Below are 24,784 nucleotides of genomic sequence, written 5' to 3'. Positions count from 1 at the left end.
AATAGCCCAGCGGGGCGCGGGTTAGGTCTCGCGTCCCCATCGTTTTACTTGGGCAGTGTGAGCCGTGATTGGGAAATGTTAAAAAGCTATTATGCGCGCCAAACTTAGCAGCGTATACAAACTTATATTCAACCGATATCAAAATATTGCTCTGACATGTATATCATGTCCAAGAAAAACTACATTTTAGTTCAGGAAACTTGACGGGGGAGCACACAGGTAAGTAATTCATCAGTGTATGTGCGACTGCAGGCACCGGGAAGTCTAGAACCAATCTGGATGCATAGTCGATGGAGAAACAAAAGCCGCGGGGCAGCATGCACGGCCGTGTTGTGATCGCATGCACGACCGAATCGCGCTCTGCATCACGTTGTACGATTGCTAAGAATAGCGTCAATGCACCAATATAATCTCGCACTTTCGGACCGTATCGCTGGGTGCCACGGTCCGATAGTCCGACCCGTTCACCCGCTGTGACGTGGCAGCACCTGTACAAAGGTGGGCTCTCTGGGCGTGGCGACCACGGCGCCGGGGTCGAGCGGCAGCGGCGGCGGCGGCGTGCCGGCGGCCGGCGTCAGCGTGCTGCCGCGCAGAACGGCCACCAGCGCCAGCTTGGCCTCGAACAGCGCGAACCGCTGCGCCAGACAGCCGCGCGGCCCGCTGCCGAACGGCAGGTAGACGCCGGCACGGCGGCGCTCCCTCTCCTCCGGCAGAAAGCGGTCCGGGTCGAACCGCAGCGGCTCCGGGTAGTACTCCGGATCGCGGTGCAGCGAAAGCACCGGCATGATGACCAGCGTGCCAGGCGGAATGGTCAGCTCAGTGCCCGGCAACGTATACTCACGCACGCACTGCCGCTCAATCCGCATAAAGGGCGGGTACAGACGCAGCGTCTCGCTGACCACCTGGTCCATGTAATGCATCTCAGAGAGCGCGTCGAACGTGAGGTGGCCGCCGTGACGAGCCAGCACCTGGTCGATCTCGTGCTGTGCGCGCTGCTGCACCTCGGCGTTAGTGGCCAGCGCGTAGCCGGCGCAGGTCAGCAGACTGGCGGTGGTGTCGTAGCCGCCGACCAGAAACATGACCGCCTGGGTAGCAATCAGCGAGTCGCTGATAGCCCGCTCGCCCGTGCCGCTCTTGATCTCGAGCAGCAACTGGAGGTAGTCGCGCCGGCCGGAGCCGTGCTCCGCCCGGTGCGCGATTGTGCGCATCACCACGCGCTGGAAGAAGGCGCCCGCCGGCTCGGCCCGGTCCGGCAACAGGTTCCCGATACGACGCGGAAAAATGGAGAGCACCAGCAGCCGGAACATGTCGTAGCCGCTCAGCGGTTTGAAGAACTGCGACGCGTACCTGGTGAACTCGCTGTTCGGGTCACCAAACGAGTTGCAGTCGACTCCGAAGCCACAGGCAGCGATGTTGTCCATGGTGAAGCGGCCAAATGCGTCCTTCAATTCTACCTTTCCATCCTGGGCCATTGTTTCGCGCACATAGTCGCTGAGATTGTTGGCCGTCTCCAGGCAGAGCTGATGCATCGCTCGCAGTTTGCTGGATGAGAAGGCAGGTGACATGGCAACACGCAGCGCTTTCCAGCGGCGCCCACTCAAAGAAACTAGCATCTCCTCCATGCACTTGCTGAGCACCAGGTCTCGCCGATCAGTGAAGTGCTCAAAGTCCTTGATGGTGATTGCGCAAATCAGCTCGGGGTCTCCGACGTAGAGCGCCGGCTGGCGAAACTCAAACAGGCCGCAGTAGCGCTTTCCGCCGTAATCCTCGTAGAGGGCACGCTCGACAGAGTGAAAGTCGCGTGGGTTCGGGATCCCGTGTCCATTGGGGAACTTGGGCGGCGGACCGGACACGCCGCGGGAGGACCAGAAGTCGTAGTTGCGCGTCATCCACCAGTAGAGGAGCGCCGCCGCTCCGCCGAGGACGGTGACCAGCACGGCCACCGGCCACCACAGCCATCCGAGCAGCGACACCGACATCGCTCCACGGATACTCACACACCGAATGTTACCAGTACAACCCACCCGCAGCGACCCGCTCGGCTGCGGCGACCGGCGGCGCCGCTGCGTCACCACTGATCAGAGTTGCCGAGTCAGCACTCCCCCCCCCCCTCCTCCGCTCTCCTAGCTGGGGGCGGGGCCGGGCGTGTCGTTGACATCAAGTGTCTTGGGCTGTTAAGTGTGACGTCACGGTTCCAACAGCTGACTGCGCTAATGCTGTAGAGATAGGGGATTATCTAGAAAGGTGTATTGTGGCGATTCAAAAATTGTCCGACCCTGATTTGGAATTTCTTTGGAAACTTAGATGGATGAGTAACATTTCTGAAATTGATTTGCTTCAAGTTTCATCGAAATTTGGCTGAAAAAGCCCAAAGAAGTGTGAGGCTACTAAATTCACAATGGTGTCAGCATTTGTGGCGCATATGTGACATTTGGTGAAAACCACGTGAAAACAATATTACGTTACGGACATTTGCACGTTTCTGGGCTGCAGGCTGTGTTTGACGTGTTTGGGCATGGTATGAGCTATCATGGCCTTCGTTAGTGTTGCAGCCATAGGTGATTTTTTTCAAACTATGTCCAGTGTGATTGAGAAGGGTGAAAGAGCATTGGATGGTGGCAAAATCCGATCCATTGCCCTGCAGGATGGCAAATACATTGTGGCTTCTGTTGAGGCCAGCATGAAGAAAAGGACCTATGATGTTCAAGTGAGTATTTCTTCATGCTTGTGATAGGCATTTCAAGTAGGTACTTTATGAAATCTGCCTTCATGAAATCGTGGCATGAATGTGGGAACAAAATTGCAATTGCAATTGAGAATGAGGTGAATGTGGCAAAAGTACCGAGTGAACATGACCAGAGGTAATAATTACAGAAACATTTCATTATATATTTTCATTCGAGTCTACATACTCCATAGTTCTTTATATTATCCCCATGTGACAGGCATCTTGCATTATCTTACCTTAGCAAAAGCTGAATAGGAAAATTGAGATGCCACGGTAGCAGACGTAGCACGAGCTGCCATATGCCCCAGAATGCATTTTGCTAACCAAATCAAAACACCTAACCAAAGATACGTAAGTTGACCTACAATCTACTTCCTACAACCCACAACCTTGAACCTACCACCTTCAGTTTGTGGAGGACCTGACCTCCTCCAGCCCGGAGTGTAGTTGATGTTAGCTTGGTTTTAAATTTAAGTGTATAGTAAAATGATAGATCAATTGATCTACTTAGCAAGTGTGCGGCAGACTTGTGTGGCATCCTGTGCAACCATGTACATTTAGTGGAATTAAATGGATAGGAGGGTTTTATAAGTTGAAATGGAAATGGCAATTTGGTTTAGGCGATGTATCTAATCTTCAGTCTCACTTCATTCAAGATCACTCAAAGAAATTTGCTTTCAAATTTCAGTTATTTGTGTTTACTTTTATCAAAGCATTCTATGAGGCTCTATGAATATAAACAGCTGCAATCAATTGTGCTCATTTTTGTGAACTTATTTTCATGATCAACATTTCACTTGAGTGAAACGTCCACTTTGATATTAATTGAATATGGTTTGAACTAATGTGTTAGAAAAATATCATGCAGTTATTTAATAAAAATCTGAATAAGGCTTGCTGATTACCTGCTGCAAAGGTGTAAATTGTTGTTAATCTGTGTTTCAGGTCACTGTCGAGAACAAGAAGCCAGTGGATGGAAGCTGCACATGCCCAAATGGTCAGCATCGGTGCTCCCACATGGCTGCCATCCTTCTGTATGCACAGAAGAACTGGTCGCAGACTGATCGGCAGTGTCAATGGAACCGAGGATCCAGCAACGCGACAATGTTGAAAGCAAAGGAGATGTTCCCCCAGGAAGACAGTTCTTTGCTGGTGAGCTCTGTCAAAGAGGACCAACTGGCATGGCTGTATGACCAGGTGAGGGAGCAGCCATGTGGGCTGGCATGGCTGTTGGCTCCAGAGTCTCAGCCTTCCCCAGAAGAGAAGGTACCAAACATCGACAGCATCCTAACTAGTGCTGAGTTTCATGCATCAGCTGACAAGTCCCACTTCCTTTTAGCAATGCTGTCTCTTTCAAAGGAAGAGATTGCAGAGGTGCAGAGGGTGACCAGTGGTCAGGTCAAAAACCCCAAGTGGTTTGTTGCTAGAAAGGGAAGGCTGACATCGAGCAACTTCGGCCTCGTCTTGAAGGCAATTGCCAGAGGAAGATACCCAAAGTCACTATTCAAAAGGCTCCTTGGTGGCTATGACCCATCCGGCAGTGCAGCTGTAAAATGGGGACGAACCCACGAAGCAGCTGCAAAGCGAGCGTATGAAAATCGCACTGGAAAAAAGGTGGAAGAGAATGGGATTTTTCTCTCTGAAGATGGTATGCTTGGGGCCTCTCCAGATGGTGTAGTGGGGGATACACTCCTAGAGGTGAAGTGTCCGTGGACACACAGGTGTCGAACGATCCAGGAAGCTGTGCAAGCAGATGGAAAGTTTTTCTTGGACGAAAACCTGAATCTTAAAGAAGATCACGATTACTTCCACCAGGTACAGGGCCAGATGTGGTTAAGTGGCTTCACCAAGTGTGACTTTGTTGTCTGGACGACTCGTGACTTACACATCGTTACCATCGCCAGAAGCGATTCATGGACTGTAAACCTAGAACTCCTAAAACAGTTCTATAGGGTCCACATGGTGCCGAGCATCATCGGGTCCGCTTAACCTGCAGGGCTCATGCCTGCTGGGCGATATGAGATTTGCCACTGTGATGTAATGTGTGTCACTGTACAGGTGCGCACCAGGCTGGTTGTCGTGTTTCACTTTCAAACGTCAAACTGTGTGTAATGTTCAGGTGCGTAAGTAAATGTGTGTCACTGTACAGGTGCGCGCCAGGCTGGTTGTCGTGTTTCACTTTCAAACGTCAAACTGTGTGTAAATAATGCAAATAATAAACATACATGTTTGTGGACAGTTTTATTGACAAGTAAATGTCGCGTACCACAGCGCACAGCTGAAACAATTTCCAGATTATCATACTTCCATGACAGCTATAACTCAAGAAGTGTTTCATCAGACAGTGAAGACATTAACATATCAAACAGTTCGCAAACCAGTTTAGGACAAAATGCACAGTTTCCCGCGATAGTACTCCGGACGTTGGTGAGAAAAACACAGACAATGCTATTGACTTACTTCAATTGATAACTACGCAAACGTTGCATCTAACAGGGTGACACCACTAATAACGCGCAGTTTGCTACCCGGCTTAAGAGGACATGTTGCTAAGTTTCTCGTGGCTTATGATAGGGCTCTGGGCGGTGGTGAGGAAGGCACAGACACGAACTATATTGTCTATCATATTCCTATACTGGTGGGGTATGCCATCTAAAATGGTGTAATACTTCAGCCGCTGAATCGCGCGCTCAACGTGCACGCGGGCTTCGGCAACTTCCCTGTTGTGCATCACCTCTTGCTTGGTGAACTGAGGCTGAAATAGATACGCATGTGTGTTGACGGTGACGCCATCAGGTACAATGTCCTTGATAGGAAAACCTTTGTCAGCCAGGATGAGGTCGCCTGTGGTTAGCTGCTCCAACAGGCCGCTAGTCTCCACGATGTGCTTGTCAGAGGCATTGCCGCCGTAAACGTCACTGACAAAGTTCACAGTGCCATTGGGTGCCACCCCAACCATGACCTTGAAGGTGTTGGCAGCTTTGTAAGCACTGTAGGTGCTTGAGCGGCCCTCACAGCTATCAGGTCGCTGAATCCTAATTTCTGTGCAATCAAGTGTCGTCCTGCAGTGCCTGAACTTCCTGAACGATGCTGGCATAGATTGAGAATTCTTTTCTCTACTAGGCATACCCTTCCCAAAAATAGGCTTGAACAGAGCCTCAGCGAAGATGGACACAAATGTCCTGAAGACATTTGTAACGGTGGCTACACTCTTGTTAAATCTCACGCTTAGATCTGTGTGCCCAAAGTTGTGTCGCAGTTTCATCAACACCAGGAGAATTTGGTCCTCTAATGTCATCGTTGTGACCTTGAAGGTGTGGTATGTAAAATCACACATGCTCACATATGTGACTAGGGTTTCAAACATTGCTCTGCTCAAACTAGTATAGTAAGTTACTAGCTGTTCGCTATGGCTAATCTGGTTGTAGCAGAACCTCTGCTGCTGATAAGCTGCTGCAGTTTCAAGTCGTTTGATATGCTGTTTGAGAAGGTCGTTCTCGGCAGACAACATGGCCTCACTATGCACAGGTGGTCCAAGGACAGCATCTTCCATTTCCACAGCTGCATCTTGTCTTCTGTTTCCAGGAGAAGAGTGATGGGGTCTGGTATCATCAGGCAAGTTGATCCGCTTCCCTTCATTCCATGGAAACCTCACTGGACCTGCTTTTTTGCCATTAGGGAAGTGCCACGAACAGATCCTTGTGTGTTCAGTAGGGGTGAAGTTCTCCCTCCTGCAACAGAAAAAAGGGATTACATGATGATTTAGATTAGGCATGCATGATTAGGATGACGCAAGTTACAAGCCCTTCAAGTAGAAAATATCCACAAAAACAGGTTCGTGCGATTGTTTCTGAAATGAAGCTTGTCAGTTTATTAATAATTTTCAATTTGAATGTTACAAAATGTAAATGTTTCAAATTTCAATGTTCATATCCAAAACATACAACAGACTTGGTAAATATATTTGTGCTATGACTACTGTTACTGCTATTTATTGAGTACCTATGCACCATGCACAAGTGATTGACGATCAAGGCTCCGAGTTAACCTTGTGAATCATTCCGTAATGATGCCCAAAAATAAATATTTATTATTATCTGATATTATATACACTTTTATAGCTTTTATAGAAATAGCTAACAATAATTTGATGTTTTTATTAAAAGGTAAGATGCCATATTTCCCTTGCATGATTTATGGAAAAGATTTATGATGGGATTTATGAAAGCTTGACGTGTAAAATATGCTGATTCTCAAAATTCTTACTAACCTTATCGCACGAATGTAGCGTTGACGGATCAGTTTGTTGCTGGGAAACCTGTAGAACGCATATTTGTTTTTGTCCCCTGACCGGTTCGTACAGCCTGGGACACAGCAATTCACCATCTCGATGTTCAAAGCTTAAAACAAGCGTGCGTCTTGTGATAGCTGACCTGAGGTCTGAGAAACACAGTATATCTAATTAATAACCCACTCCAATTCACTACCTATTCACAGCTAGTACATTTGCCCATTGGTGCCCGTGTTATAAAGGTAATGGCGCAATGTCTATTCTGCGCCAAAATCGCACAAGTTTTTTTAATTTAGCAGCCGTGCAAAAAAAATCATGTTTTTTGTGCAAATCAATGAATATAAATGCATTTAAGTCGACCAAAATGACAGCTTAATACCATTTCCATTATTGAAACATGACATAACATCGGTAAACGTCCCCAAATTCTTGCATTTTAGTTATGAATCGTTTGGCCTATCTCTACAACATTAGCGCAGTCAGCTGTTGGAACCGTGACGTCATCACTTAACAGCCCTAGTGAGTGGCAGCGCGCACAGCCCCCACTCGCTATGGGTGACCTCGGTGCTGAGACGGACGGTGTGAGACACGACAGCTTGCCATGGGTGACCTTGGCAACAAGACGGACGGCGCGTGAGACACGATAGCTCGCCATTGGTGACCTTGGTGCTGGGCGGACGGCGTGTCGTCTGCTACGCAGCTCAGTTGTCCGTCCGTTATCGAATCAATACATTGAGGCATTCATTCGATATGGACGAGCGCGATTTACCGAATTCGACCTGCCCTTCGTTTATAACGCATTATAAAACTCGTATCGAGTGAAGGAACAAGCAATCATACCCAAGTCTATAATCTTCCGATCCTATATGGTATTCGGCCAAGATTGCTGTACGGCCACAGGTCCGCACATCAGAGTCGCCCGGTTGTCCCACTTCCCGGCTCAATTTGCTTTTATCAGTTGGCTTGTATTGTTGTGGTTATGAGTCCCGATGGCGGAGCTCGGAATGCACGCCGAATATGTTTGTTTATAAAAAACCGATTACAATCCGAGCTTCGAAAGTACGATCGACTACTGTCATCTCAGATGGCAGCATAAAAGTATTTAGCGGTGAAACAAATCCTTATCATGCTATATCGAAAAATGATGAGAGCACTCAGCCAATAACCTACCACTTTGATTATTTATTGGGGCTTTAGGGCGCGTCGACTAAATGGTCATTTTGCGCCCTATAATGTCACTTCCTATTCATCAAAATACCTTTATATCGGTACTATCTTACTCGTATATCAGTGATCAAAGGCATGAAAACGAGAAGATTCATACCTATCCAAAGCAATAATCTAGTAAGAATACCTACATTTACAGCTATTCAGTCAGTATCCAACTTTCTGCCCATAAGAAATAATTCCATAAATGCATCCCTAAGACAAGTTTTTGCCCATTCCATAAACATTTTGTACCACTGAAAGCATGTGTGCGCAGTTCGCTGACGTTTCGTTGACCTCTGCCGGCCCGGTCAGCGGTCAGCTGGCTGACCCGACTCGGGGGAGTGACGCCGGCAGCGGTCAGTCGGCGCCGGGAGCCGGGAGCACGGCTTGGCAGCCGTTCAGAATGGTAAATGCCTCGCCATGATAAACAGAACACGGCTACAACAGCACAGACAAATAAGAGGCGGATCCAGGTGGCTCAGATCATTGGTCAGGTTTCATTAACTCTAATTTAACATTAGAAAGAATGTAATAGAAATAGGGAAAACCATAAACCTTTAGCCGACCCTAGGAGGTAGGCAATCAACAATTTACTTTACACTACACATAGCAGAGCAAAAGGCATTACTTTACTCTGTAAGAATCTTGGGCATTACCAAAAATATCTAATAGCTGGGTCATCTAATCCAGTCTATCAAATACCTAAAACAACTTAAAATCCATTGAATAAAGGTCTGCGACGAAGGCTTGTCCTGCTCAATTTATAAGCTTTATCAAGTTCGAAACACTGAACAATGTCCATCTGTCATCTGATCTGCCTTTAAACACATGCACAAAAATAGAGCTAACGACATGGGCGGAACGGACTGACTGACCATTCGGGATCCGAAGCGCTCCAGCTCCCTCGTAGAAGATTCTGAAACGAGAAGCAGTGGTGTCTTTTAAAGTTTATCCCTCCCAGCGGATGATCCTCACCAAACACGGTTCGTCGGAAGGTCATCTCAGGCTCAAAAGAAACGGTATATACCATTCGAAAGCTGACGGTGAGCTGAATCCAAAAATGTAATTTTTATCAAAATCGATCGATGGCCTTTTTTGAAAATTGCGTTTTTGTGAAACCTTTATAATCTTTTATTCAACGGGCTGTCCCGGACATTCTTGAAAACATAAACATTTATTTTATAGTTCCAATGAAAGCTGAACACCAAAAGAACAGTATTTAGCGAAGCAATATTTCCAAACATTAATATGCGTCTCCCACAGCCGACAATAAGGCATAATCACACAGCCCAGTGTCACGATGGACCAAAGTCAGCCACACAGAAGCTTGAAATGACACTTATCGACTCGCAGACCCGGCGCTCTCGGCCCGCCTGACCGGCCACGGAAAGAACGTTTGGCTCTCGTTCTACTAAACAAATGTCATATTTGTCAGTTTAACTGTCCATATCGCTATTAAAGTTATTCAGGATACATGTGAAGAAAATTCATTGTTCTGCCTGGTTTACAACATGCTTTAATTTACATATTTCTTTTACATGTTTTGTTCCATCCAGCTACGCTCAGTGCCCGCGCAGGGGAAGTGAGCGGGGTTTCACTGTCAGAGGCTGTACTGGTGACGGCTGCTCGGCCGTGCGACCGGTCAAAGGTTACCCTGCCCCACCGTGCGCTACCCCCACTCCACCCGAACTGAGGCCGGTGCAACCTCTGACATTTCAGCGCGGCCAATTTTCCTTATATGGGCATGATACCAAGCTCAATTGAGCAAAGTAGACACGAACAAATGCAAATTAATGTATGATGTGAAGATGACAGAACAATGAATTTTCTTTACAGGTATCCTGAATAACTTTACTAGCGATGTGGACAGTTAAACTGACAAATACGACATTTGGTTAGTAGAACGAGAGCCGAACGTTCTTTCCGTGGCTGGTCAGGCGGGCCGAGAGCGCCGGGTCTGCGAGTCGATAAGGGTCATTTCACGCTTCTGTGTGGCTGACTTTGGTCCATCGTGACACTGGGCTGTGTGATTACGCCTTATTGTCGGCTGTGGGAGACGCATATTAATGTTTGGAAATATTGCTTCGCTAAATATTGTTCTTTTGGCGTTCAGCTTTCATTGGAACTAAAAAATACATGTTTATGTTTTCAAGAATGTCCGGGACAGCCCGTTGAATAAAAGATTATAAAGGTTTCACAAAAACGCAATTTTCAAAAAAGGCCATCGATCGATTTTGATAAAAATTACATTTTTGGATTCAGCTCACCGTCAGCTTTCGAATGGTATATACCGTTTCTTTTGAGCCTGAGATGACCTTCCGACGAACCGTGCAAAGACTTACAAGTTATAAAGCTCACTCCACTCATCTCACTCACAAATAGCTCAGTACCTTACTCACCCGGTCAGTCGAACTAGCTCAACGATCGCGATCTTCAGGTTCGCACGTTTCAGGTTCGCAAAAGTTCACTTCAAAAAGGTCACTTTGGCTTATCACGTCCAGTGTCAGGCACGTAGCCAGGGTTTTGCTCAGGGAGGGGCCACAGGTCGCGGCCAAGTGTCGTACCCCCTCAAAAAAGAAAATTACTCGGATTTGGCCCACTATTTTTCGGGGTGTGGTGCAGCTATCGTTATTTATTTTTATTTTTCATTAAATCTTATTTTATTCTTCGCCTTCAGGAGGGGGCGGGGGTCATGGGCGGCCCCCGTGTCCCCCCCCCCCCTTGGCTACGTCCCTGTCCAGTGTCCACTGCACTGTCGCGAGCCTCTTGGCACCAACACCGCAGTCCGCACTAATCACAATTCACTTCAACTCACAAAAACACATCGCCGAAATCACCACCCGTAGAAATTCACCAGTTCAGTTTAACATGACTCGACCGGACAGCGACCTACCGCACGGAACATTCCCTGACTTGCCCCTGACATCTCGGGGGCCATATTTCCCGCCCACAGTCCACTGATGCTTAGTTCATAAATTTACCGCTAGGGCGACAGCCTTTGGCGAGGAAGAGATGAACCGTGCATCGCAATGAAATAATTTTATGCTAGGATAAACAAGCTATTTAAATATTGCCATCGTAGCACTGCTATCAACCTTCAGTAGTTCGTTTCCTTTAAATCCAACCTTAGTTACATTCATGTCCTCGGGTTGCCTGGAAACGTCTCCCGTCAAGAAGCAGAAACGATTATTGCTGCGGGGGTGAGGCTCAGGGGAGGGGAAGAGGGAGGGACTATCTCTATGGGACTATCCTGGGGTAGTCCAAGGCCATATAAGCAGGGTAATCAGGGGGCCCAAACCGGCCACTTCTTTGGCCCCCCATAATGGTTTCCGAGCTGTATCGACATCGAGCATCTCCTCTGAAAAGAACCCCCCGTCGTAAGCTAAATCCACGCCAGGGCGACTCTCTCCCCCTCTAAATTCGCATCTGGACCTATAGTGACACGCGGTAAGAGGCGTTCGAAGGGGGAAAAGTCATGATAAAAATACGTTCTTCGGGGTGGTCTCTGAAAGGTCATCAAAGGTCGACTTTTTCGAATTTTGTACATACCTTCTTCGAGTGGTTGGTTTTTAGGAATGAAGTGTAATTTTTATTTCAGATGCATGTCTGTCATGTCATCTATTGTGAAGTGCGGTCCAGAGGAGATTTTAAGGGGAAAAGTTCGGTTTGAAAGGGCAGCTCTCACAATTTTGCCACCCCTAGTCCTGACTTTGGCCCGGTTGCCGCCCCCCCCCCCCCCCCCCCCCCGCCCGATCCGCCAGATAGATATCCCGCACTCGACGTCGACGTCCTGCATACAATTTCATTACCTTTTCAAATACGGTAACCTGAGACCTCATATGACCTCGGCGACCTTGGGAGGTCTACGGTGAGGATGTCTGTTGACCATTCGGTGGCCGTTTTTGCCTATGCAGGCAGCCATCCAATAACTCAGCTACCCAGCCGATCGAGACGGAAATGTCACAAGTCGACTCTCCCGTTCGCAGGCGATCTTATCAGCCATTTTGAATATGGTGACCTTAGGTGACCTTGGTGACCGTAGAAGTCAGTGTTTTCGCCTACTGCAGCTATCCCGCGAAACATCAACATGGGTAGGTATTATAGCTGACCCTTCGAGGTCATCAAGCTCACTTGAGGTCAATAAGTTCAAAACGGCCGTGGAGTTCCCATACGGCGAATCGACTGGTGGTCTGGTCCGGTAGTTGCTAAGCTATAAGATGGCTGCCATTGGCAAAAATGTTAACTGACCTCTGAAGGTCAACAAGGTCACTCGAGGGGTCACCATATTCGAAACTGCTGATAAACTATTATTCAATTGCGATTAAAGTAGTGTCATTTTTGTCGTGATAAGTCCAGCTGAGTAACAGATAGCTACCGTAGTCAAAAACGTTAACCTTCCAGGCGGTGGGGGGGGCATTTTTTGCCCCCCCCCCTTTAGTTTTTTCGATATATCTCGAGAACCGCTGCGCGGATCGTCACCAAACTTTCGGTACCTCCCGGGAGCAGCTAGCGCACATGGTGACCAAAAATTTTTCCAAAGGCTTTGATAGGTTGGCCGCTAATGACGTCAGAGTGACGTCATTTTTGCCATTTTCGACCCAAAAAAAGTTTTCGCGGGAAGAGCTGTCAGGCCTACAGCTTTAGAGATACAGAAAAATGTTTCAGACATAAAAGGTGTGGAATTAAAAGGGCTATAAAACTGCTATTTCGGTTTTTCGAATTTTTTGGATTTGGACCCCCAAAAATAAAAAATAGATTTTTTGGATATAATAGCCAAAAAATCCAAAAAGTTTTTTGAATTTCGAAAAAACCGGAATATATGTGATAGCCCCTACCACCTTCTACCTACATACCAAATTTGAGATCGATACCTCTTTTTTTGGCCAAGTTATAGCGAAAAAAACTGTTCAAAATTGATGACGTCAAATTTTCAAACTCAATTGTTAGCAATTCTAGACCTCGTAGCGCAAAACAAAGACCACCATTAGACCCCGTGACGAGCTGCATCGAATCGATACCCATTTTATGCAAAAATATCAACTTTGAAATTTGACCTTTTTTGACCTGACCTTGACCTGACCTCCACCAGAAAGTGACCTAAACCGTATCTGATGGTCTTATAACCAACACCATTGAGTTGGAAATGAAAAACTGGCCATAAAACATGCATCGCATAACCTTGGTAAAGTTGGGCTCATGTGGTGACCCTTGGTGACCTTTGGTGACCTGACCTGTGACCTGACCTGGTATGACCAGTGACCTCTAATAGCAACATATGTACTAGACAACTGACGTCTTATCGCTGATTTTCGACAAAATGCGTTTTACTCGGTGTTATAGCGCTTTCCCTAGAAGCCCCGTGAACGGTGAAACATTTTATCTTTGACCTGACCTGTGACGTCATCGGTGACCCCGAGGTCAATGAAATTTGGTTTCCCTTGACAAATTTGACAGGGCTATCGAACGCCGTTTGAATTTTCCGGATCCGTCCAGTAGTTTCGGAGATATTACGGGGGGGGCAAAAAAGTGCCCCCCCCCCCACCGCGCGGAAGGTGGCTGGTAGGCCCACCGCCTGCCGGGTTAAAGTGACCTTCCGAGGTCACCGAAATCACCTGAGGTCTGAGGTCACCATGTAGGTAGGTAGGTAGGTAGGTAGGTATGTAAACTGTATTCGCCAGTCCGGACTTCCGACTTCATTCTACATTTGATGTTAAAGCCTAAAGGTAATTCTTGGACTTGGACTGTTCTTGCATTTGCTTCGTATCTTTTCATACGATGAAACGCCTGTTATCCAATAAATCGTAAATATTGTGAATGCATCTCATTTATATTCTTGTTTTGAGCAGACCACTGAGCAGACGCGCCTAAAACATAAATAAATAAAAAAAACATAATGGATGCTATGACGTAAAATTTTTGACAAAATGTTACTGAGTGAAATAATTACTAAACCTTGCTGGCAGATAACAAACTTGTCGACAAAATTAGTGCGCCAAAACTCGCCGAAGTTGTCCGAAGGTAAGCAGCCAAAAATTCATTTCGGGCCCGGTAGTTATGGTTAGATAACTATTTTAATTGAAAGAGATGATAAAACGTAATTACCATAACCTGATTATTACAATAAGCGGCTGGTAGGGCTGAAGCTATGACAGTGTGAGCTAAGCAGGGTTGGGTTTCAGCCGGCTGAAATTGAATTTATGCCAGTCAGTGACTTCTATTGATTTTCTTGTTGATTTTCAGTTGGGCAAACTAGACTTTTGGAATCAAAATATGGAGGCATCAATAATTTGATTATGGTGGGAGGAGCCATGACCAAATATGGGCATGGAATCAATTTTTTGATTCATTTGGGTACACTTTTGACTTCAAATGAATCGTTACGGTTGAAAAAAGGCCCATGACGGTGAGATTTTTCTTTTAAAAGGTAGAAAAATGTGGTAGGTTTGCAAAAAGTGTTACCTCAAAGCTAAGAAATTGTCCCCTTGGCCTTGTGAATGGGAAAAAGACAGAGCCACTGTCCATCACGTAAAAGCTGTTTTGAGGAAATCACACTGTATGTTAGGTATAGGTATAGGTATATAGATAATGGACTTGGGGTAGCAGTATGCTATTTGTTGTCCATGTCATTGTTGGCAAGGAAACATGTCAGGGTACTCATTGAGGTTGGAGGTCACAGGTCACAGTTGGCTTTGAGCTGGAGGTGCTTATCTAGCTTAGCTTTAAATGTAGCAGTGGTGTCAGCAGACACAACATCATCTGGTAGCTTGTTCCAGTCATTAGCCACCCTCTGTGAGAAGAACCTTTGTCTGGCTTGATGGACTGACTGCTCCTTGTGTAATTTCATATGGTGACCTCTTGTGTTTGTCGTCCTCAGTTTGAAAAACTTCTCTCTCCTCACATTGAGCTTCCCTGACATGATTTTATACGTCTCAATCAAGTCGCCTCTTTTTATCCTGTCTTTAATAGATACGGTCTTCAGGACTTTTAGTCTTTCTTGGTATGGCCTGTGCTTTAACCCCCTCACCAATCTTGTAGCTCTGCGCTGGATGTTTTCGAGGAGACTGATATCTTGAACAGCTTGGGGACCCACAGCTTGTATACAGTAGTCCAGGTGTGGTCTCACATATGAGTTGAAGAGGCTGGTGAAGTTTGTTGCTGTGATTTGGTCAAAGGACCTCTTTATCATTCGGAGAGCTACCATTGCTTTGCTCGCAGCTCTTTGACAGTGACTAGTAGGTCGAAGGTCGTTTGTTATAGTCACCCCCAGGTCTCGCTCCTTATCTGTGACTTCTAGTTTGACTCCTCTAATACTGTAAGATCTTTTTGGGTTATGTGGTCCACAGTGCATCACTTTACACTTTTGGGGGTTGAATTCAAGAAGCCATTGTTCAGTCCATTGCGAGAGTCTATCTAGGTCTGCCTGAAGTTGTTCTGAGTCCTCTGAATTTCTGACCTTGCGATAAATCTTCATGTCATCTGCAAACAGTTTTGCGTCGCACTGGACCAATGTGGGCAATTCGTTGACATATATCACAAACAGGATGGGTCCCAATACTGAGCCCTGCGGAACTCCGCTGGTCACAGCCTCTTCTCTAGATTCTTGGTCATGAACTACTACCTTCTGAGTCCTGTCCTGAAGAAAGTTTGTGATCCATTGAAGCACTCCTGCTTTGACACCATAGGCAGCCAGCTTCTTAACAAGTCTTCGGTGGGGCACAGAATCAAAGGCCTTTTTAAAGTCACAATAGATGATGTCCAGTCCACTGCTGCTGTCCAGTATGTGTGTCCAATCCTCCAGAGCCTCTAGAAGATTGGTCAAACATGATTTTCTGGGTACAAAGCCATGCTGTTCTTTGCAGATGAGATCTTTCTCTAATAGATGGTTGAGCAGGTGCCTTTTGATAATTCTTTCCATGACCTTACATGCATGACTAGTCAGACTCACAGGCCTGTAGTTACTTGCCAGTTTTTTGGAGCCTCCCTTGAAGAGTGGTACCACTGCTGCTCTCTTCCAAGCTGTTGGTAGCTGTCCGCTTGTCATGGACTTTTGGAATATCTGCATGAGTGGGTATGCTAGCTCAGGTGCACAGTTTTTCAAGAGAAAGGGGGAAACATCATCCGGTCCTGATGCCTTGTCTTCAGTCAACGTTTGAAGTTCATGGAGTACTTCCTGAAAAGTAATGTTAATATCCTCGAGTGATTCTCCTTCTTCCACCTGACTTTCAAAAGCTGGCAAAACACCGCCTTGTTCTTTTACAAAAACTGAGCAAAAGAATGTTTGTAGTTCATCTGCAATCTCTTTCTTTGTTGCTATCACAGTGCCATCAGGTTTGACTAGTTCCATCACTTTGTCTCTTGTTTTGCTTTGCAGTCTTACATATTTGGCTATCTTCTTTGGCATTATCTTAGCTGACCTTGCCAGCTCTTCCTCATACAACCTTCTTGTCTGCCGGATGTGACTCGTGGTCTCGTTTCTGATCCTGGTAAACTTCTTCAGATTCTCTGCTGTTTGTTCTTTTCTGTACTGCTTGTAGGCTTTATATTTACGCTTCACTTGCTTATCTAGTGCTTTATTCCACCACGGTGGTGACAGTTTTGTTTTTCTTCTGCCTTTGAATAGAGGAACATACTTCTTTCTGCAATCGTGTAACTTATCAACAAAGAATGTCCATGCTGCTTCAACATCCATGTTTTCTATCACATCCCACTGCACCTGTGCTAGCTCATGACGGATAGAATCATAGTTACCAGCTCTGTAATTGTATCTGAGTTGTTCCTTGGCCTCCCTGTTTTCAGAGTGTATTCTATAGTCCCATATTATCACACAGTGATCACTTTTTCCTATTGGAGCTTCATATTTGACTTCCTCAACATTGTTTTCCTGATTAGTGAGGATGAGGTCCAGGGTAGAGGGGGCTGTACCTGCTCTGTGCCTGGTGCTGGATTTCACATGCTGGGTTAAGTAACAGTCTTGTACTATGTTGTAAAACTGAGTGGCATCAGAGTTTGGTGGTCCTGAAATTGCACCAGTGTCCCAATCAATTTCTCTGTAATTAAAGTCTCCCATAACCAGGTAGTCTGTAGCACTAATTGTTTTCATTTTCTCTAGCAACTTCAGCAGTTCTTGATTATTTTCCCGATCACTGTTTGGTGGTCTGTAGCAGATGCCCACCACTATTGTGTTCCCAGGCCTTGTGTGAATTCTACACCATGCTGCTTCTTCAAAGTTTGAATTGTTCAAAATATCACACTCGCTGACCCTTAAATGATCTGCCACAAGAAGTAGAACACCTCCACCTTTACAACCATCAGGTCGGGACTTACTGGCTGCTACTTGATAGCCTTGAATGTGAATCTCATCCTTCTGCCACACTTCTGTCAGTCCTATAATGTCTGGCTTATGAATGTCCACCCTGTTCACAAACTCTTCCATCTTGTTTCCTAAGCTATTGACATTAGAGTAGAAGCATGACAAAACTTTGTTGAGAGTCACACTACTGTTCTCTTGGGACCACCTTGTTCTGAAAGATCCTGTGTGTCTCCTTGCCTTTTCTTTTGAGTTCGTCCCTCAGTTCTTTTTGCTTTGATCTTTCTTCTGGCGACAGATCCTTGGTGATGTACCTGTTCTTGAACCCTACATCTGTTAGTCTGAACCTCTTTTTGTACAGGTCCTCTAGTTGCTCTTTGTCTTTAAGTTTCACCAAAAGCAATCTCGGTTTGTCGGATGAAGTGTCTCTTCTGCCAAGACGGACCACGTCTAGCAAATCTATATGAGTGTCGTTGCCTCGCAGGGCCCTAGACATCTCTTGGATCCTTTCCTTGTCATATTCCTTCCTTACCTCTGTCTCGCTTGACTCTGACTCTGGCAGGTTGTGAATGATCAGGTTCATGTCCCTTTTCTCGTTGCTCGTTTGAACAGCTTTCTTTATCGTGTCCGAGCTCTGTAGGATAACCTTTTTCTGTTCGCTTAGTTTTTCTACTACTTTCTTCTCCATTTCATTTATTTTTTTCTCGATCCCTTTCTCTACAGTTTTCTCATCCTTGTCTTTGCCAATTGCTTCTATGACATTCTTTTCTACCTGCTCTACTCTAGAGATCACTTGTTGCAGTGAAACCGAGACCTTGAATTTCATTCTGCATGTTTCGCACACCCAGAAGAGGTCGTGTTATTTCTGTATCATGAATCACTTACTAACCAATCAGTATTTGTGTAAAATGGCAAAATGAAATTTTTAAACCCCTAATTATCATTGTTGTAGTGCTTTTATATTACTTATATGGTTTTTACCTGTTGCTTCAGTTTTTGTATTCTTGACATTTAAAAATTTTGAGTTGTTATCAAATGTAGTGAAGGTAAAGTACAACAATGCTATAGGTATCAGTTGTGGTGCTGAGGATACCACTAAATGAGAATAATAGCAAGATAAATGCTGTATTCTTGCAAGTCATTGTTGCCTATCTGTTAACATTACCTGTGAATCAAAATAATGATTAGCCAGCTGATGGGGAATCAATATTATGATTATCTGTTAAAAGTGAATCAATTCCTTGATTGCCTTTCACTACCTATAGAATTTAAATTGTTATGATAAGAGCAATATTATTTTGCTTAGGAGATAGTTCAAGCATTTCTGTTCAAGATCAGGCATGCTCCTTCTTGAAACACTCTCTTATTTTTATGTGATTGGTAAGTTAGAAATGGTCTGCATTTATGCCCAAAAGGAATCAATCTTTTGATGCCTCCATATTTTGATTCCAAAGGTCTAGTTTGCCCAACTGATTTTAGCCAGTTAAAACCAGTAGAAATTTATAAAAGCCAAATGTGTAACCAACATCAGTAGTAAAAAAAAACTTACGAGCTTAGGAAATGCTTGCCAAGCATCATGGCGTTACTTTTTAATATAAAAAGAGCCCTCTTGTTTCCGAATAACAAGCTGCCAGAAGGCAGAAACTAACGTTTGTCGATATAAATACAAGTTGGTGACGTAAGTCCTCCACCCTACATGTTTGGTTGAATGATTCTCACTCAATTTGAATGTATAGTCTTTTGTGGATTTGCGCAGTGCTATGCTAAATGCAAAGTTTGTTCTAAAAAATATGACTGGTAAAACTGTCATCCTACCGGCCATTCTGCATTGTCATGGTGTATTTTATTTTTCCCATGCAAAGCAAAACATTCAGTCAGTTTTTAGTCTGATGAATTTTCAAGAAAATTAATGCAAAATTCTCTCTACATGGTAAAAAGTAAACATCCTGTGACAGCTTTCTAAATCACTTAACAACTAAAGGCCGTAAGTGGCCTTTATTACATTTTTATTGCATGGAAAAGTGGTGATAACCAGTGTGGTATGAATTAATTTATGCCAGCCAGTTTGAACCATGGTTTAAACCAGGCCCTGGCTGAAATCAGCCAACCCTGGAGCTAAGCTAAGTGGATCAGTGCCAGAGGCCATAGCCCATAGCTCTGAGGTACTTGTAATGATATGATAGTTTGATGAATGATATGTAATGATAGTTTAGAGAAGCTGATCACTGCTGGAGGGCCTTCAGTCTCTAGAGTTGAACTCAGAAATTTAATTATTTTTGTAGCAGTGTGTTAAATGTTAGTATACAGACTCCACTACTTTGATTAAATAGGTACAGACTATGGCATCAATAATGCAGACATTGCACAAAGAGTTGCCGTTCATTCACTGCTAAAGTCTTGACTACAGTCTACAGTCAGAGCTTTTTGGCATGGACATTTTATCCAGATTAGGATCCTACATTTTGAGGATATTACAGTGTGGCAAAAAGGACCCATCATTTTGTCACAGCAGCGGTCAAGGGAGTATACTAAGCAAATGTGTTGGATTATTGCATATAAAGCTGGTAACAAGTTGATTTATAAGAAAGCACAAATATATTTTTGAATAATTAGAAAGGCTGAATTCTGAAATAACAAAATGAGCTTGGTATTTTACTTTTAAGGCACTGCCAGATTCCTGAATTTTGTTGCTTATCTAAAAAGAGCCCCAGTTATTTACCAATGGTAGTTACTAGAAAGTCATCCAAAACATAGTGTCACTGCATTCCTTGTGTAAACTCAGTAAATCACTCCTTTTAAATTTCTACTGCTATGTTAGCAAATCACTCCAAAAATCTTAGGATACTGGTGCTAGGCAGCAGCTGTGCTGTGCAGATCCTAATGTAATCTTATTCAGATCTGATCCTCAGTTACAGGACCGGGATATGCCAGCAGTGAGGTCTGGCTAGTGCCAGTGAGCTGTGCTGAGAGTGAGAATACCTTTCTACCAAAAAATAAAAATTCGGTTACCTAGCACTAGTAAAAAGGGTGGATTTCATGTCCAAAAATGACGTTTTTGAGTTTTAACACTAAGTCTAGGCTATTTTTGTATCATCCAAGATAGTCAGTAAACCATCTTGTTGCAATGTGATTGATGTGTATTGATGCCAATTGCCAACAGCATCATTGTGTACCTATTGATGCTGTTGGTTGAAGTGTGACTTATGGAACGAGGAGTAACTTATCGATTGTAGCAACTTCGTGTTGAAAGTCCTCCCCTTTTACTTTATTTCAGTGTGAAAACTGCCATGTCAAGTGGTGATCCAGCACCATTTTCACCAGGAGACTCAACTGTCTCCTCTGTAACAACATGTGCACTGGGAGTAGAAGGTCCAGACCCACCTACACTGAAGATGGTGGATGGTCAAGAATGCATGGATGCTACCAGTATCACTGCCTCAGAAGTGTTGGAAAATGGACTGTGTGCTCAGTTTCATCCTGTGGGAGTGCAGCAACAACTCAAGATGCGCAATAATGGCTCTGATGTAGCAATTGTAGAAGGGCTGGTGGAAGGTTCTAATCACTCAGGGACTTTAGCTTTAGCAGTGACAACTGAGCATGGCAACAAGTCATCAGTGAAGGAGGCAGCTGTCTCTGATGTTGTGGCACAGACAGCTTGGGTTCCTGCTAAACTGAAGATGGCGGAAGATGGCGGTCCGCCGACTGAAGCTGGTCCCTCCCCGACTACGGTGGCCACACTGACACAGCCTGTGGATGCTGAACAGCAGCCAACGGCCCCTGAGGCCGATTCGGCTCCTTTGGCTGTCTCAACTGCCAGGGAGCAGTCGGATGCCGCTCCGTCCTGCGCGGGACCCGGGCTGACTAGCGCTGACGGTAGTTGTGGACGCGCGGCAGCATCCGATCCGGTCAAAGAGCGCTCCCCATCCGCGGTCGGACCCCCGTCCGATCCATCGGCGACAGTGGGCGTCACAGTCGCTCCGGGAGGGACCGGACAACCCGTGGCAGAGAGGACCGAGGAATCGGAAGGCCTGAGAGCGATCGGACAATCTTCGGCAGAGAGAACGGAGGGCTCGGAGGACCTGAGAGGGACCGGGCAGTCGGCGGCAGAGATTAGCGAGGGGTCGGAGGGCCTGACTGTCACCTGTGACCCGGCAGCGTGCAGCCTCAGCTCCGCAGCCGCTCCCGGCACGGACACGCCATCGGCAGAGGGGAACGGCGCTGCACCTTCAGCCAACAGTGGTAAGGAAATGGCGTGTTTGTGGATGTGGCCGCTGGACATAACCCACATTATTCAATTGATGAAACCAGCGTCAAGCGTGACGACCCGTTGAAATCGACTCACTCTAAGGCACAGTTGTGGTGTTTTTCGTTTATGTTCTCTTTGTTCTTAGCTTTGAAATATGCTGCAGAATCCTGACACCAATGTGTTGTTTTTGTTTGTTTTTTCCGTTTTTGGGTGCCCGTTTTAATTTCTGATCAACGAACTTCACGTCTTGTTTTTGACTTCAAGTTTACACTTTATGTTATTGTCCATTTACTTTTGTTCGTTTTTGACTTGTTCTCGTACGCTGATTCATTGTGTTTTGGATACCATTTAATATTGCAAAGCGGTTCTTATGGTCATTCACCGGATGTCGTTGAGTTCCCGTCTGATCAGCCCTTTGTGCTCGTTTCAGCGGGCGCAGCTCGGAGCGGCGGAGAGGGCGCCGTCACCGTCCCGCCGCCGGACGGATCTGAGTCGGAGCTGCTGGCCATCGGCACCGTGCTGGTCTCGGGCGAGCGGCTGGTGTTCGCCTGCGCCGTGTGCTCGGAGGCGTTCACCTCGGCCGGTCGGCTGCGCTCCCACCACGGGCGGGAGCACGGACCGCCTCCGGAGCCCCGGGCGAGTCCGCCGCCGCCGGCCGAGGTCACCGTCGGCCGGCGCCGCCGCCGGCGGACCCGGTTCGTCACGACGGCGGCGACGGAGGATGAGGACTCTCCCGAGGAATACCCGGTGATGGACGTGGAGGACATGGCGGAGGGAGCGCGGCGCACCCGCCCGAGCCGCGGCCCCTCCACGTCCGGGGCGACGTCACTCAAGTGCGACCTGTGCGGGAAGGTGCTCTCCAGCGCCACCAAACTGGCCGTCCACCAGAGGATGCACTCCGGCGAGCGGCCGCACATCTGCACCTACTGCCCGAAACGCTGCAACGACCTCGGCAATCTGCGCAAGCACGAGCAGCTGCACTTCAAGGAGCGGCCGTTCCGCTGTGACACGTGCACCATCACCTTTTGGACGGCGATTCGACAGCGCGCGCACCGCTGTAAACTGGCGCGGTCCCAGGAGAACTCGGACGAGGCTGGCGATAGTATGGACATGACTGAGGCCGGGCAGAGCACGAGCACTGAGATTCCTGATGAGTCCAAGGAGACGATGATACTGGACAGTGAAAATGTTCCGATGGAGCTGAGCGGATCGGGCCTGCCAGCACTGGCTGCCGCCGCTGAGCTGGCGGCGGCACGGCCGCCCCGCGAGCCGTCACCGAAGCGCGAGCCGAACGCCAACTCTGGCCAGGCGCCGGTGGTACCTGTGGACTGTGACGTGTGCGGCCGCCAGCTGCGCTCCGTCTCCGGCTGGCAGCGCCACCGGCGGCTGCACGCCGGCGTCCGACCGTACCTGTGCCGCTTCTGCGACAAAACCTGCAACGACAGCGGCAACATGCGCAAACACGAGGCCGGCCACTTCAAGGAGCGGCCGTACCGCTGCGACACGTGCTGCATCACCTTCGTCAACACGTGGCGGCTCGGCATGCACCAGTGCAAGCTGCGCGCGGACGGCGGGCCGCCGACGGAGGGCAGCGCCCCGTCGCCGACCATGTCGTCGGCCGCTGCAGAGGTGGAGGTGGAGGCGGTGCTGGAGAGCCGGCCGGCGCTGCCCGTGCCGCCCCCGCGCGGCCGCCACGCGCCGCCGCCGCAGCTGGACGCGCGCGGCCGCCGCCGAGACCACGTCTGTCCCGTCTGCAGCAAGGCGATGCTCTCGTACGCCAGTCTGGAGATGCACTACCGCACGCACACCGGAGAGAAACCCTATCAGTGCGACGAGTGCGGCAAGCGGTTCAGCATCCAGGGTAACCTGGTGGTGCACGCGCGCATTCACACCGGGGAGCGGCCGTTCCAGTGTGACGAGTGCGGTAAGATGTTCATGTACCAGAGCCACCTGAAGGTACACAAACGGGGCCACAGCGGTGCACGCCCCTTCCGCTGCCAGTTTTGCCAAAAGGGTTTCGCTGCGTCGAGCTCCAAGCGAGTCCACGAGCAAACAGTACATTCCAATGAGCGTAAGTTTATCTGCGAGGCGTGCGGCGCCACCTTCAAGGAAAAGAAACATCTGAAACGGCACGGCTGGAGGAAACATCAGATCGGCGAGGAGCCTGTTCTGTAGCCAGCCCGATGGGAAGTTGCCTTGACAACGGGCGGGCAAAAGCCGGTGCCGTTGATTCCCTTGCGCCAGTTTGGTTTCACTGTTTCTTTTGCCTGCTGTAACTTGTTTCTTTTGCCTGCTGTAGCATAATAACGTATCAGCGTTCACTCAGTTACCTACATTATTTAGTTGTCGTATGTGCTCGTGGTACGACGCTTGTTCGTCTGTTCAGGTTTTCGTTGCCGGTTGTGAGTGTGACGAGCCGTGGTGGCTGGTGGTGTATCGACTTGTGGCGCGGACTGAATCTATCATATCGTTTGTTTGTGCTGTAGATGAAGCCAGTTCAGATGCAATAGTACGCCTCAATCATGTATTTGATATAGAAAAACGATAAATATACCTACTTGATAGTAGTTAATCCAGAGTTGTGCTGCATCTTAATCGCAAAATAGACGTGCTGTTGGTAGCTGCGAGACGATATGCCTGCTTACAATTTGTTTGGTTCGAAAAGGTTTACACGTGCTTGTACGCATGCTGTGGAATGTGCATAATAGATGTGCGCATTTTAATTTTTGGGACCTTCTTTCGTCACCGGTATGTGACTCGTGTGGAAGACGATGGCCCTCTTCAGGTTCATTAGGTAACATTCTTGAAAGTTTGATCCTGGGGCTATGGGCGTATTGCACCCACAGACTTGACCGTTGCCGTGGCGAACGAAATGAGGCATTGTCGCTATCGCAGGTTAATTCACTCTCGGGTTCAAGGTTTTGTGTTGAGCGTTCACCTTGCACTTGAGCGTTCGCGAGAGCAATCTTCCACTTTTCCTTATTGACTATCGGAAAACAAAGC

General features: G+C 47.1%; 5 protein-coding genes across 9 annotated transcripts in view; 2 read left to right on the top strand and 3 right to left on the bottom strand.

Moving 5' to 3' along the window:
• The window catches only part of LOC122387683 (heat shock protein beta-1-like), a 47,198-nt gene that overhangs the window by 21,553 nt on the left and 861 nt on the right, over positions 1–24,784 (bottom strand). Inside the window, exon 3 of the mRNA XM_043378088.1 lies at positions 9,104–9,144. Coding sequence (XP_043234023.1) covers positions 9,104–9,144 — 41 coding nt within the window. The remainder of the gene's footprint in view (positions 1–9,103; positions 9,145–24,784) is intronic.
• Positions 207–2,084, bottom strand: LOC122387665 (probable cytochrome P450 6a13). Its single transcript, XM_043378047.1, has one exon. It carries the CDS (start codon positions 1,977–1,979, stop codon positions 465–467), a length of 1,515 nt encoding a protein of 504 aa, XP_043233982.1. The 5' UTR covers positions 1,980–2,084; the 3' UTR covers positions 207–464.
• On the top strand, positions 2,469–4,962 carry LOC122387669. Its single transcript, XM_043378056.1, has 2 exons — positions 2,469–2,707; positions 3,674–4,962. Exons 1-2 carry the CDS (start codon positions 2,531–2,533, stop codon positions 4,715–4,717), a joined length of 1,221 nt encoding a protein of 406 aa, XP_043233991.1. The 5' UTR covers positions 2,469–2,530; the 3' UTR covers positions 4,718–4,962.
• Positions 4,978–7,183, bottom strand: LOC122387667. The gene is made up of 2 exons (XM_043378051.1): positions 6,999–7,183; positions 4,978–6,459 (listed from the first exon to the last, which is right to left on the bottom strand). Exons 1-2 carry the CDS (start codon positions 7,112–7,114, stop codon positions 5,262–5,264), a joined length of 1,314 nt encoding a protein of 437 aa, XP_043233986.1. The 5' UTR covers positions 7,115–7,183; the 3' UTR covers positions 4,978–5,261.
• On the top strand, positions 14,174–24,504 carry LOC122387663 (zinc finger protein 316-like). Of its 5 annotated transcripts, none has more exons than XM_043378040.1 (3): positions 14,174–14,246; positions 20,810–21,774; positions 22,212–24,504. In XM_043378040.1, exons 2-3 carry the CDS (start codon positions 20,823–20,825, stop codon positions 23,954–23,956), a joined length of 2,697 nt encoding a protein of 898 aa, XP_043233975.1. In that variant the 5' UTR covers positions 14,174–14,246; positions 20,810–20,822; the 3' UTR covers positions 23,957–24,504. The 5 variants fall into 5 exon arrangements, with proteins under 5 accessions (XP_043233975.1, XP_043233976.1, XP_043233978.1 ...); XM_043378041.1 differs by having other exon boundaries at positions 14,239–14,285; XM_043378043.1 differs by lacking the exon at positions 14,174–14,246 and adding an exon at positions 14,262–14,276.

This window comes from Amphibalanus amphitrite, unplaced genomic scaffold (assembly GCF_019059575.1).
Source record: "Amphibalanus amphitrite isolate SeventyFive unplaced genomic scaffold, NRLGWU_Aamphi_draft 000294F_arrow, whole genome shotgun sequence".
Taxonomy (NCBI): Eukaryota; Metazoa; Arthropoda; class Thecostraca; order Balanomorpha; family Balanidae; genus Amphibalanus; species Amphibalanus amphitrite.
Note: the sequence above shows the minus strand (reverse complement) of the source record. Positions and strands in the feature narration are given on the sequence as shown.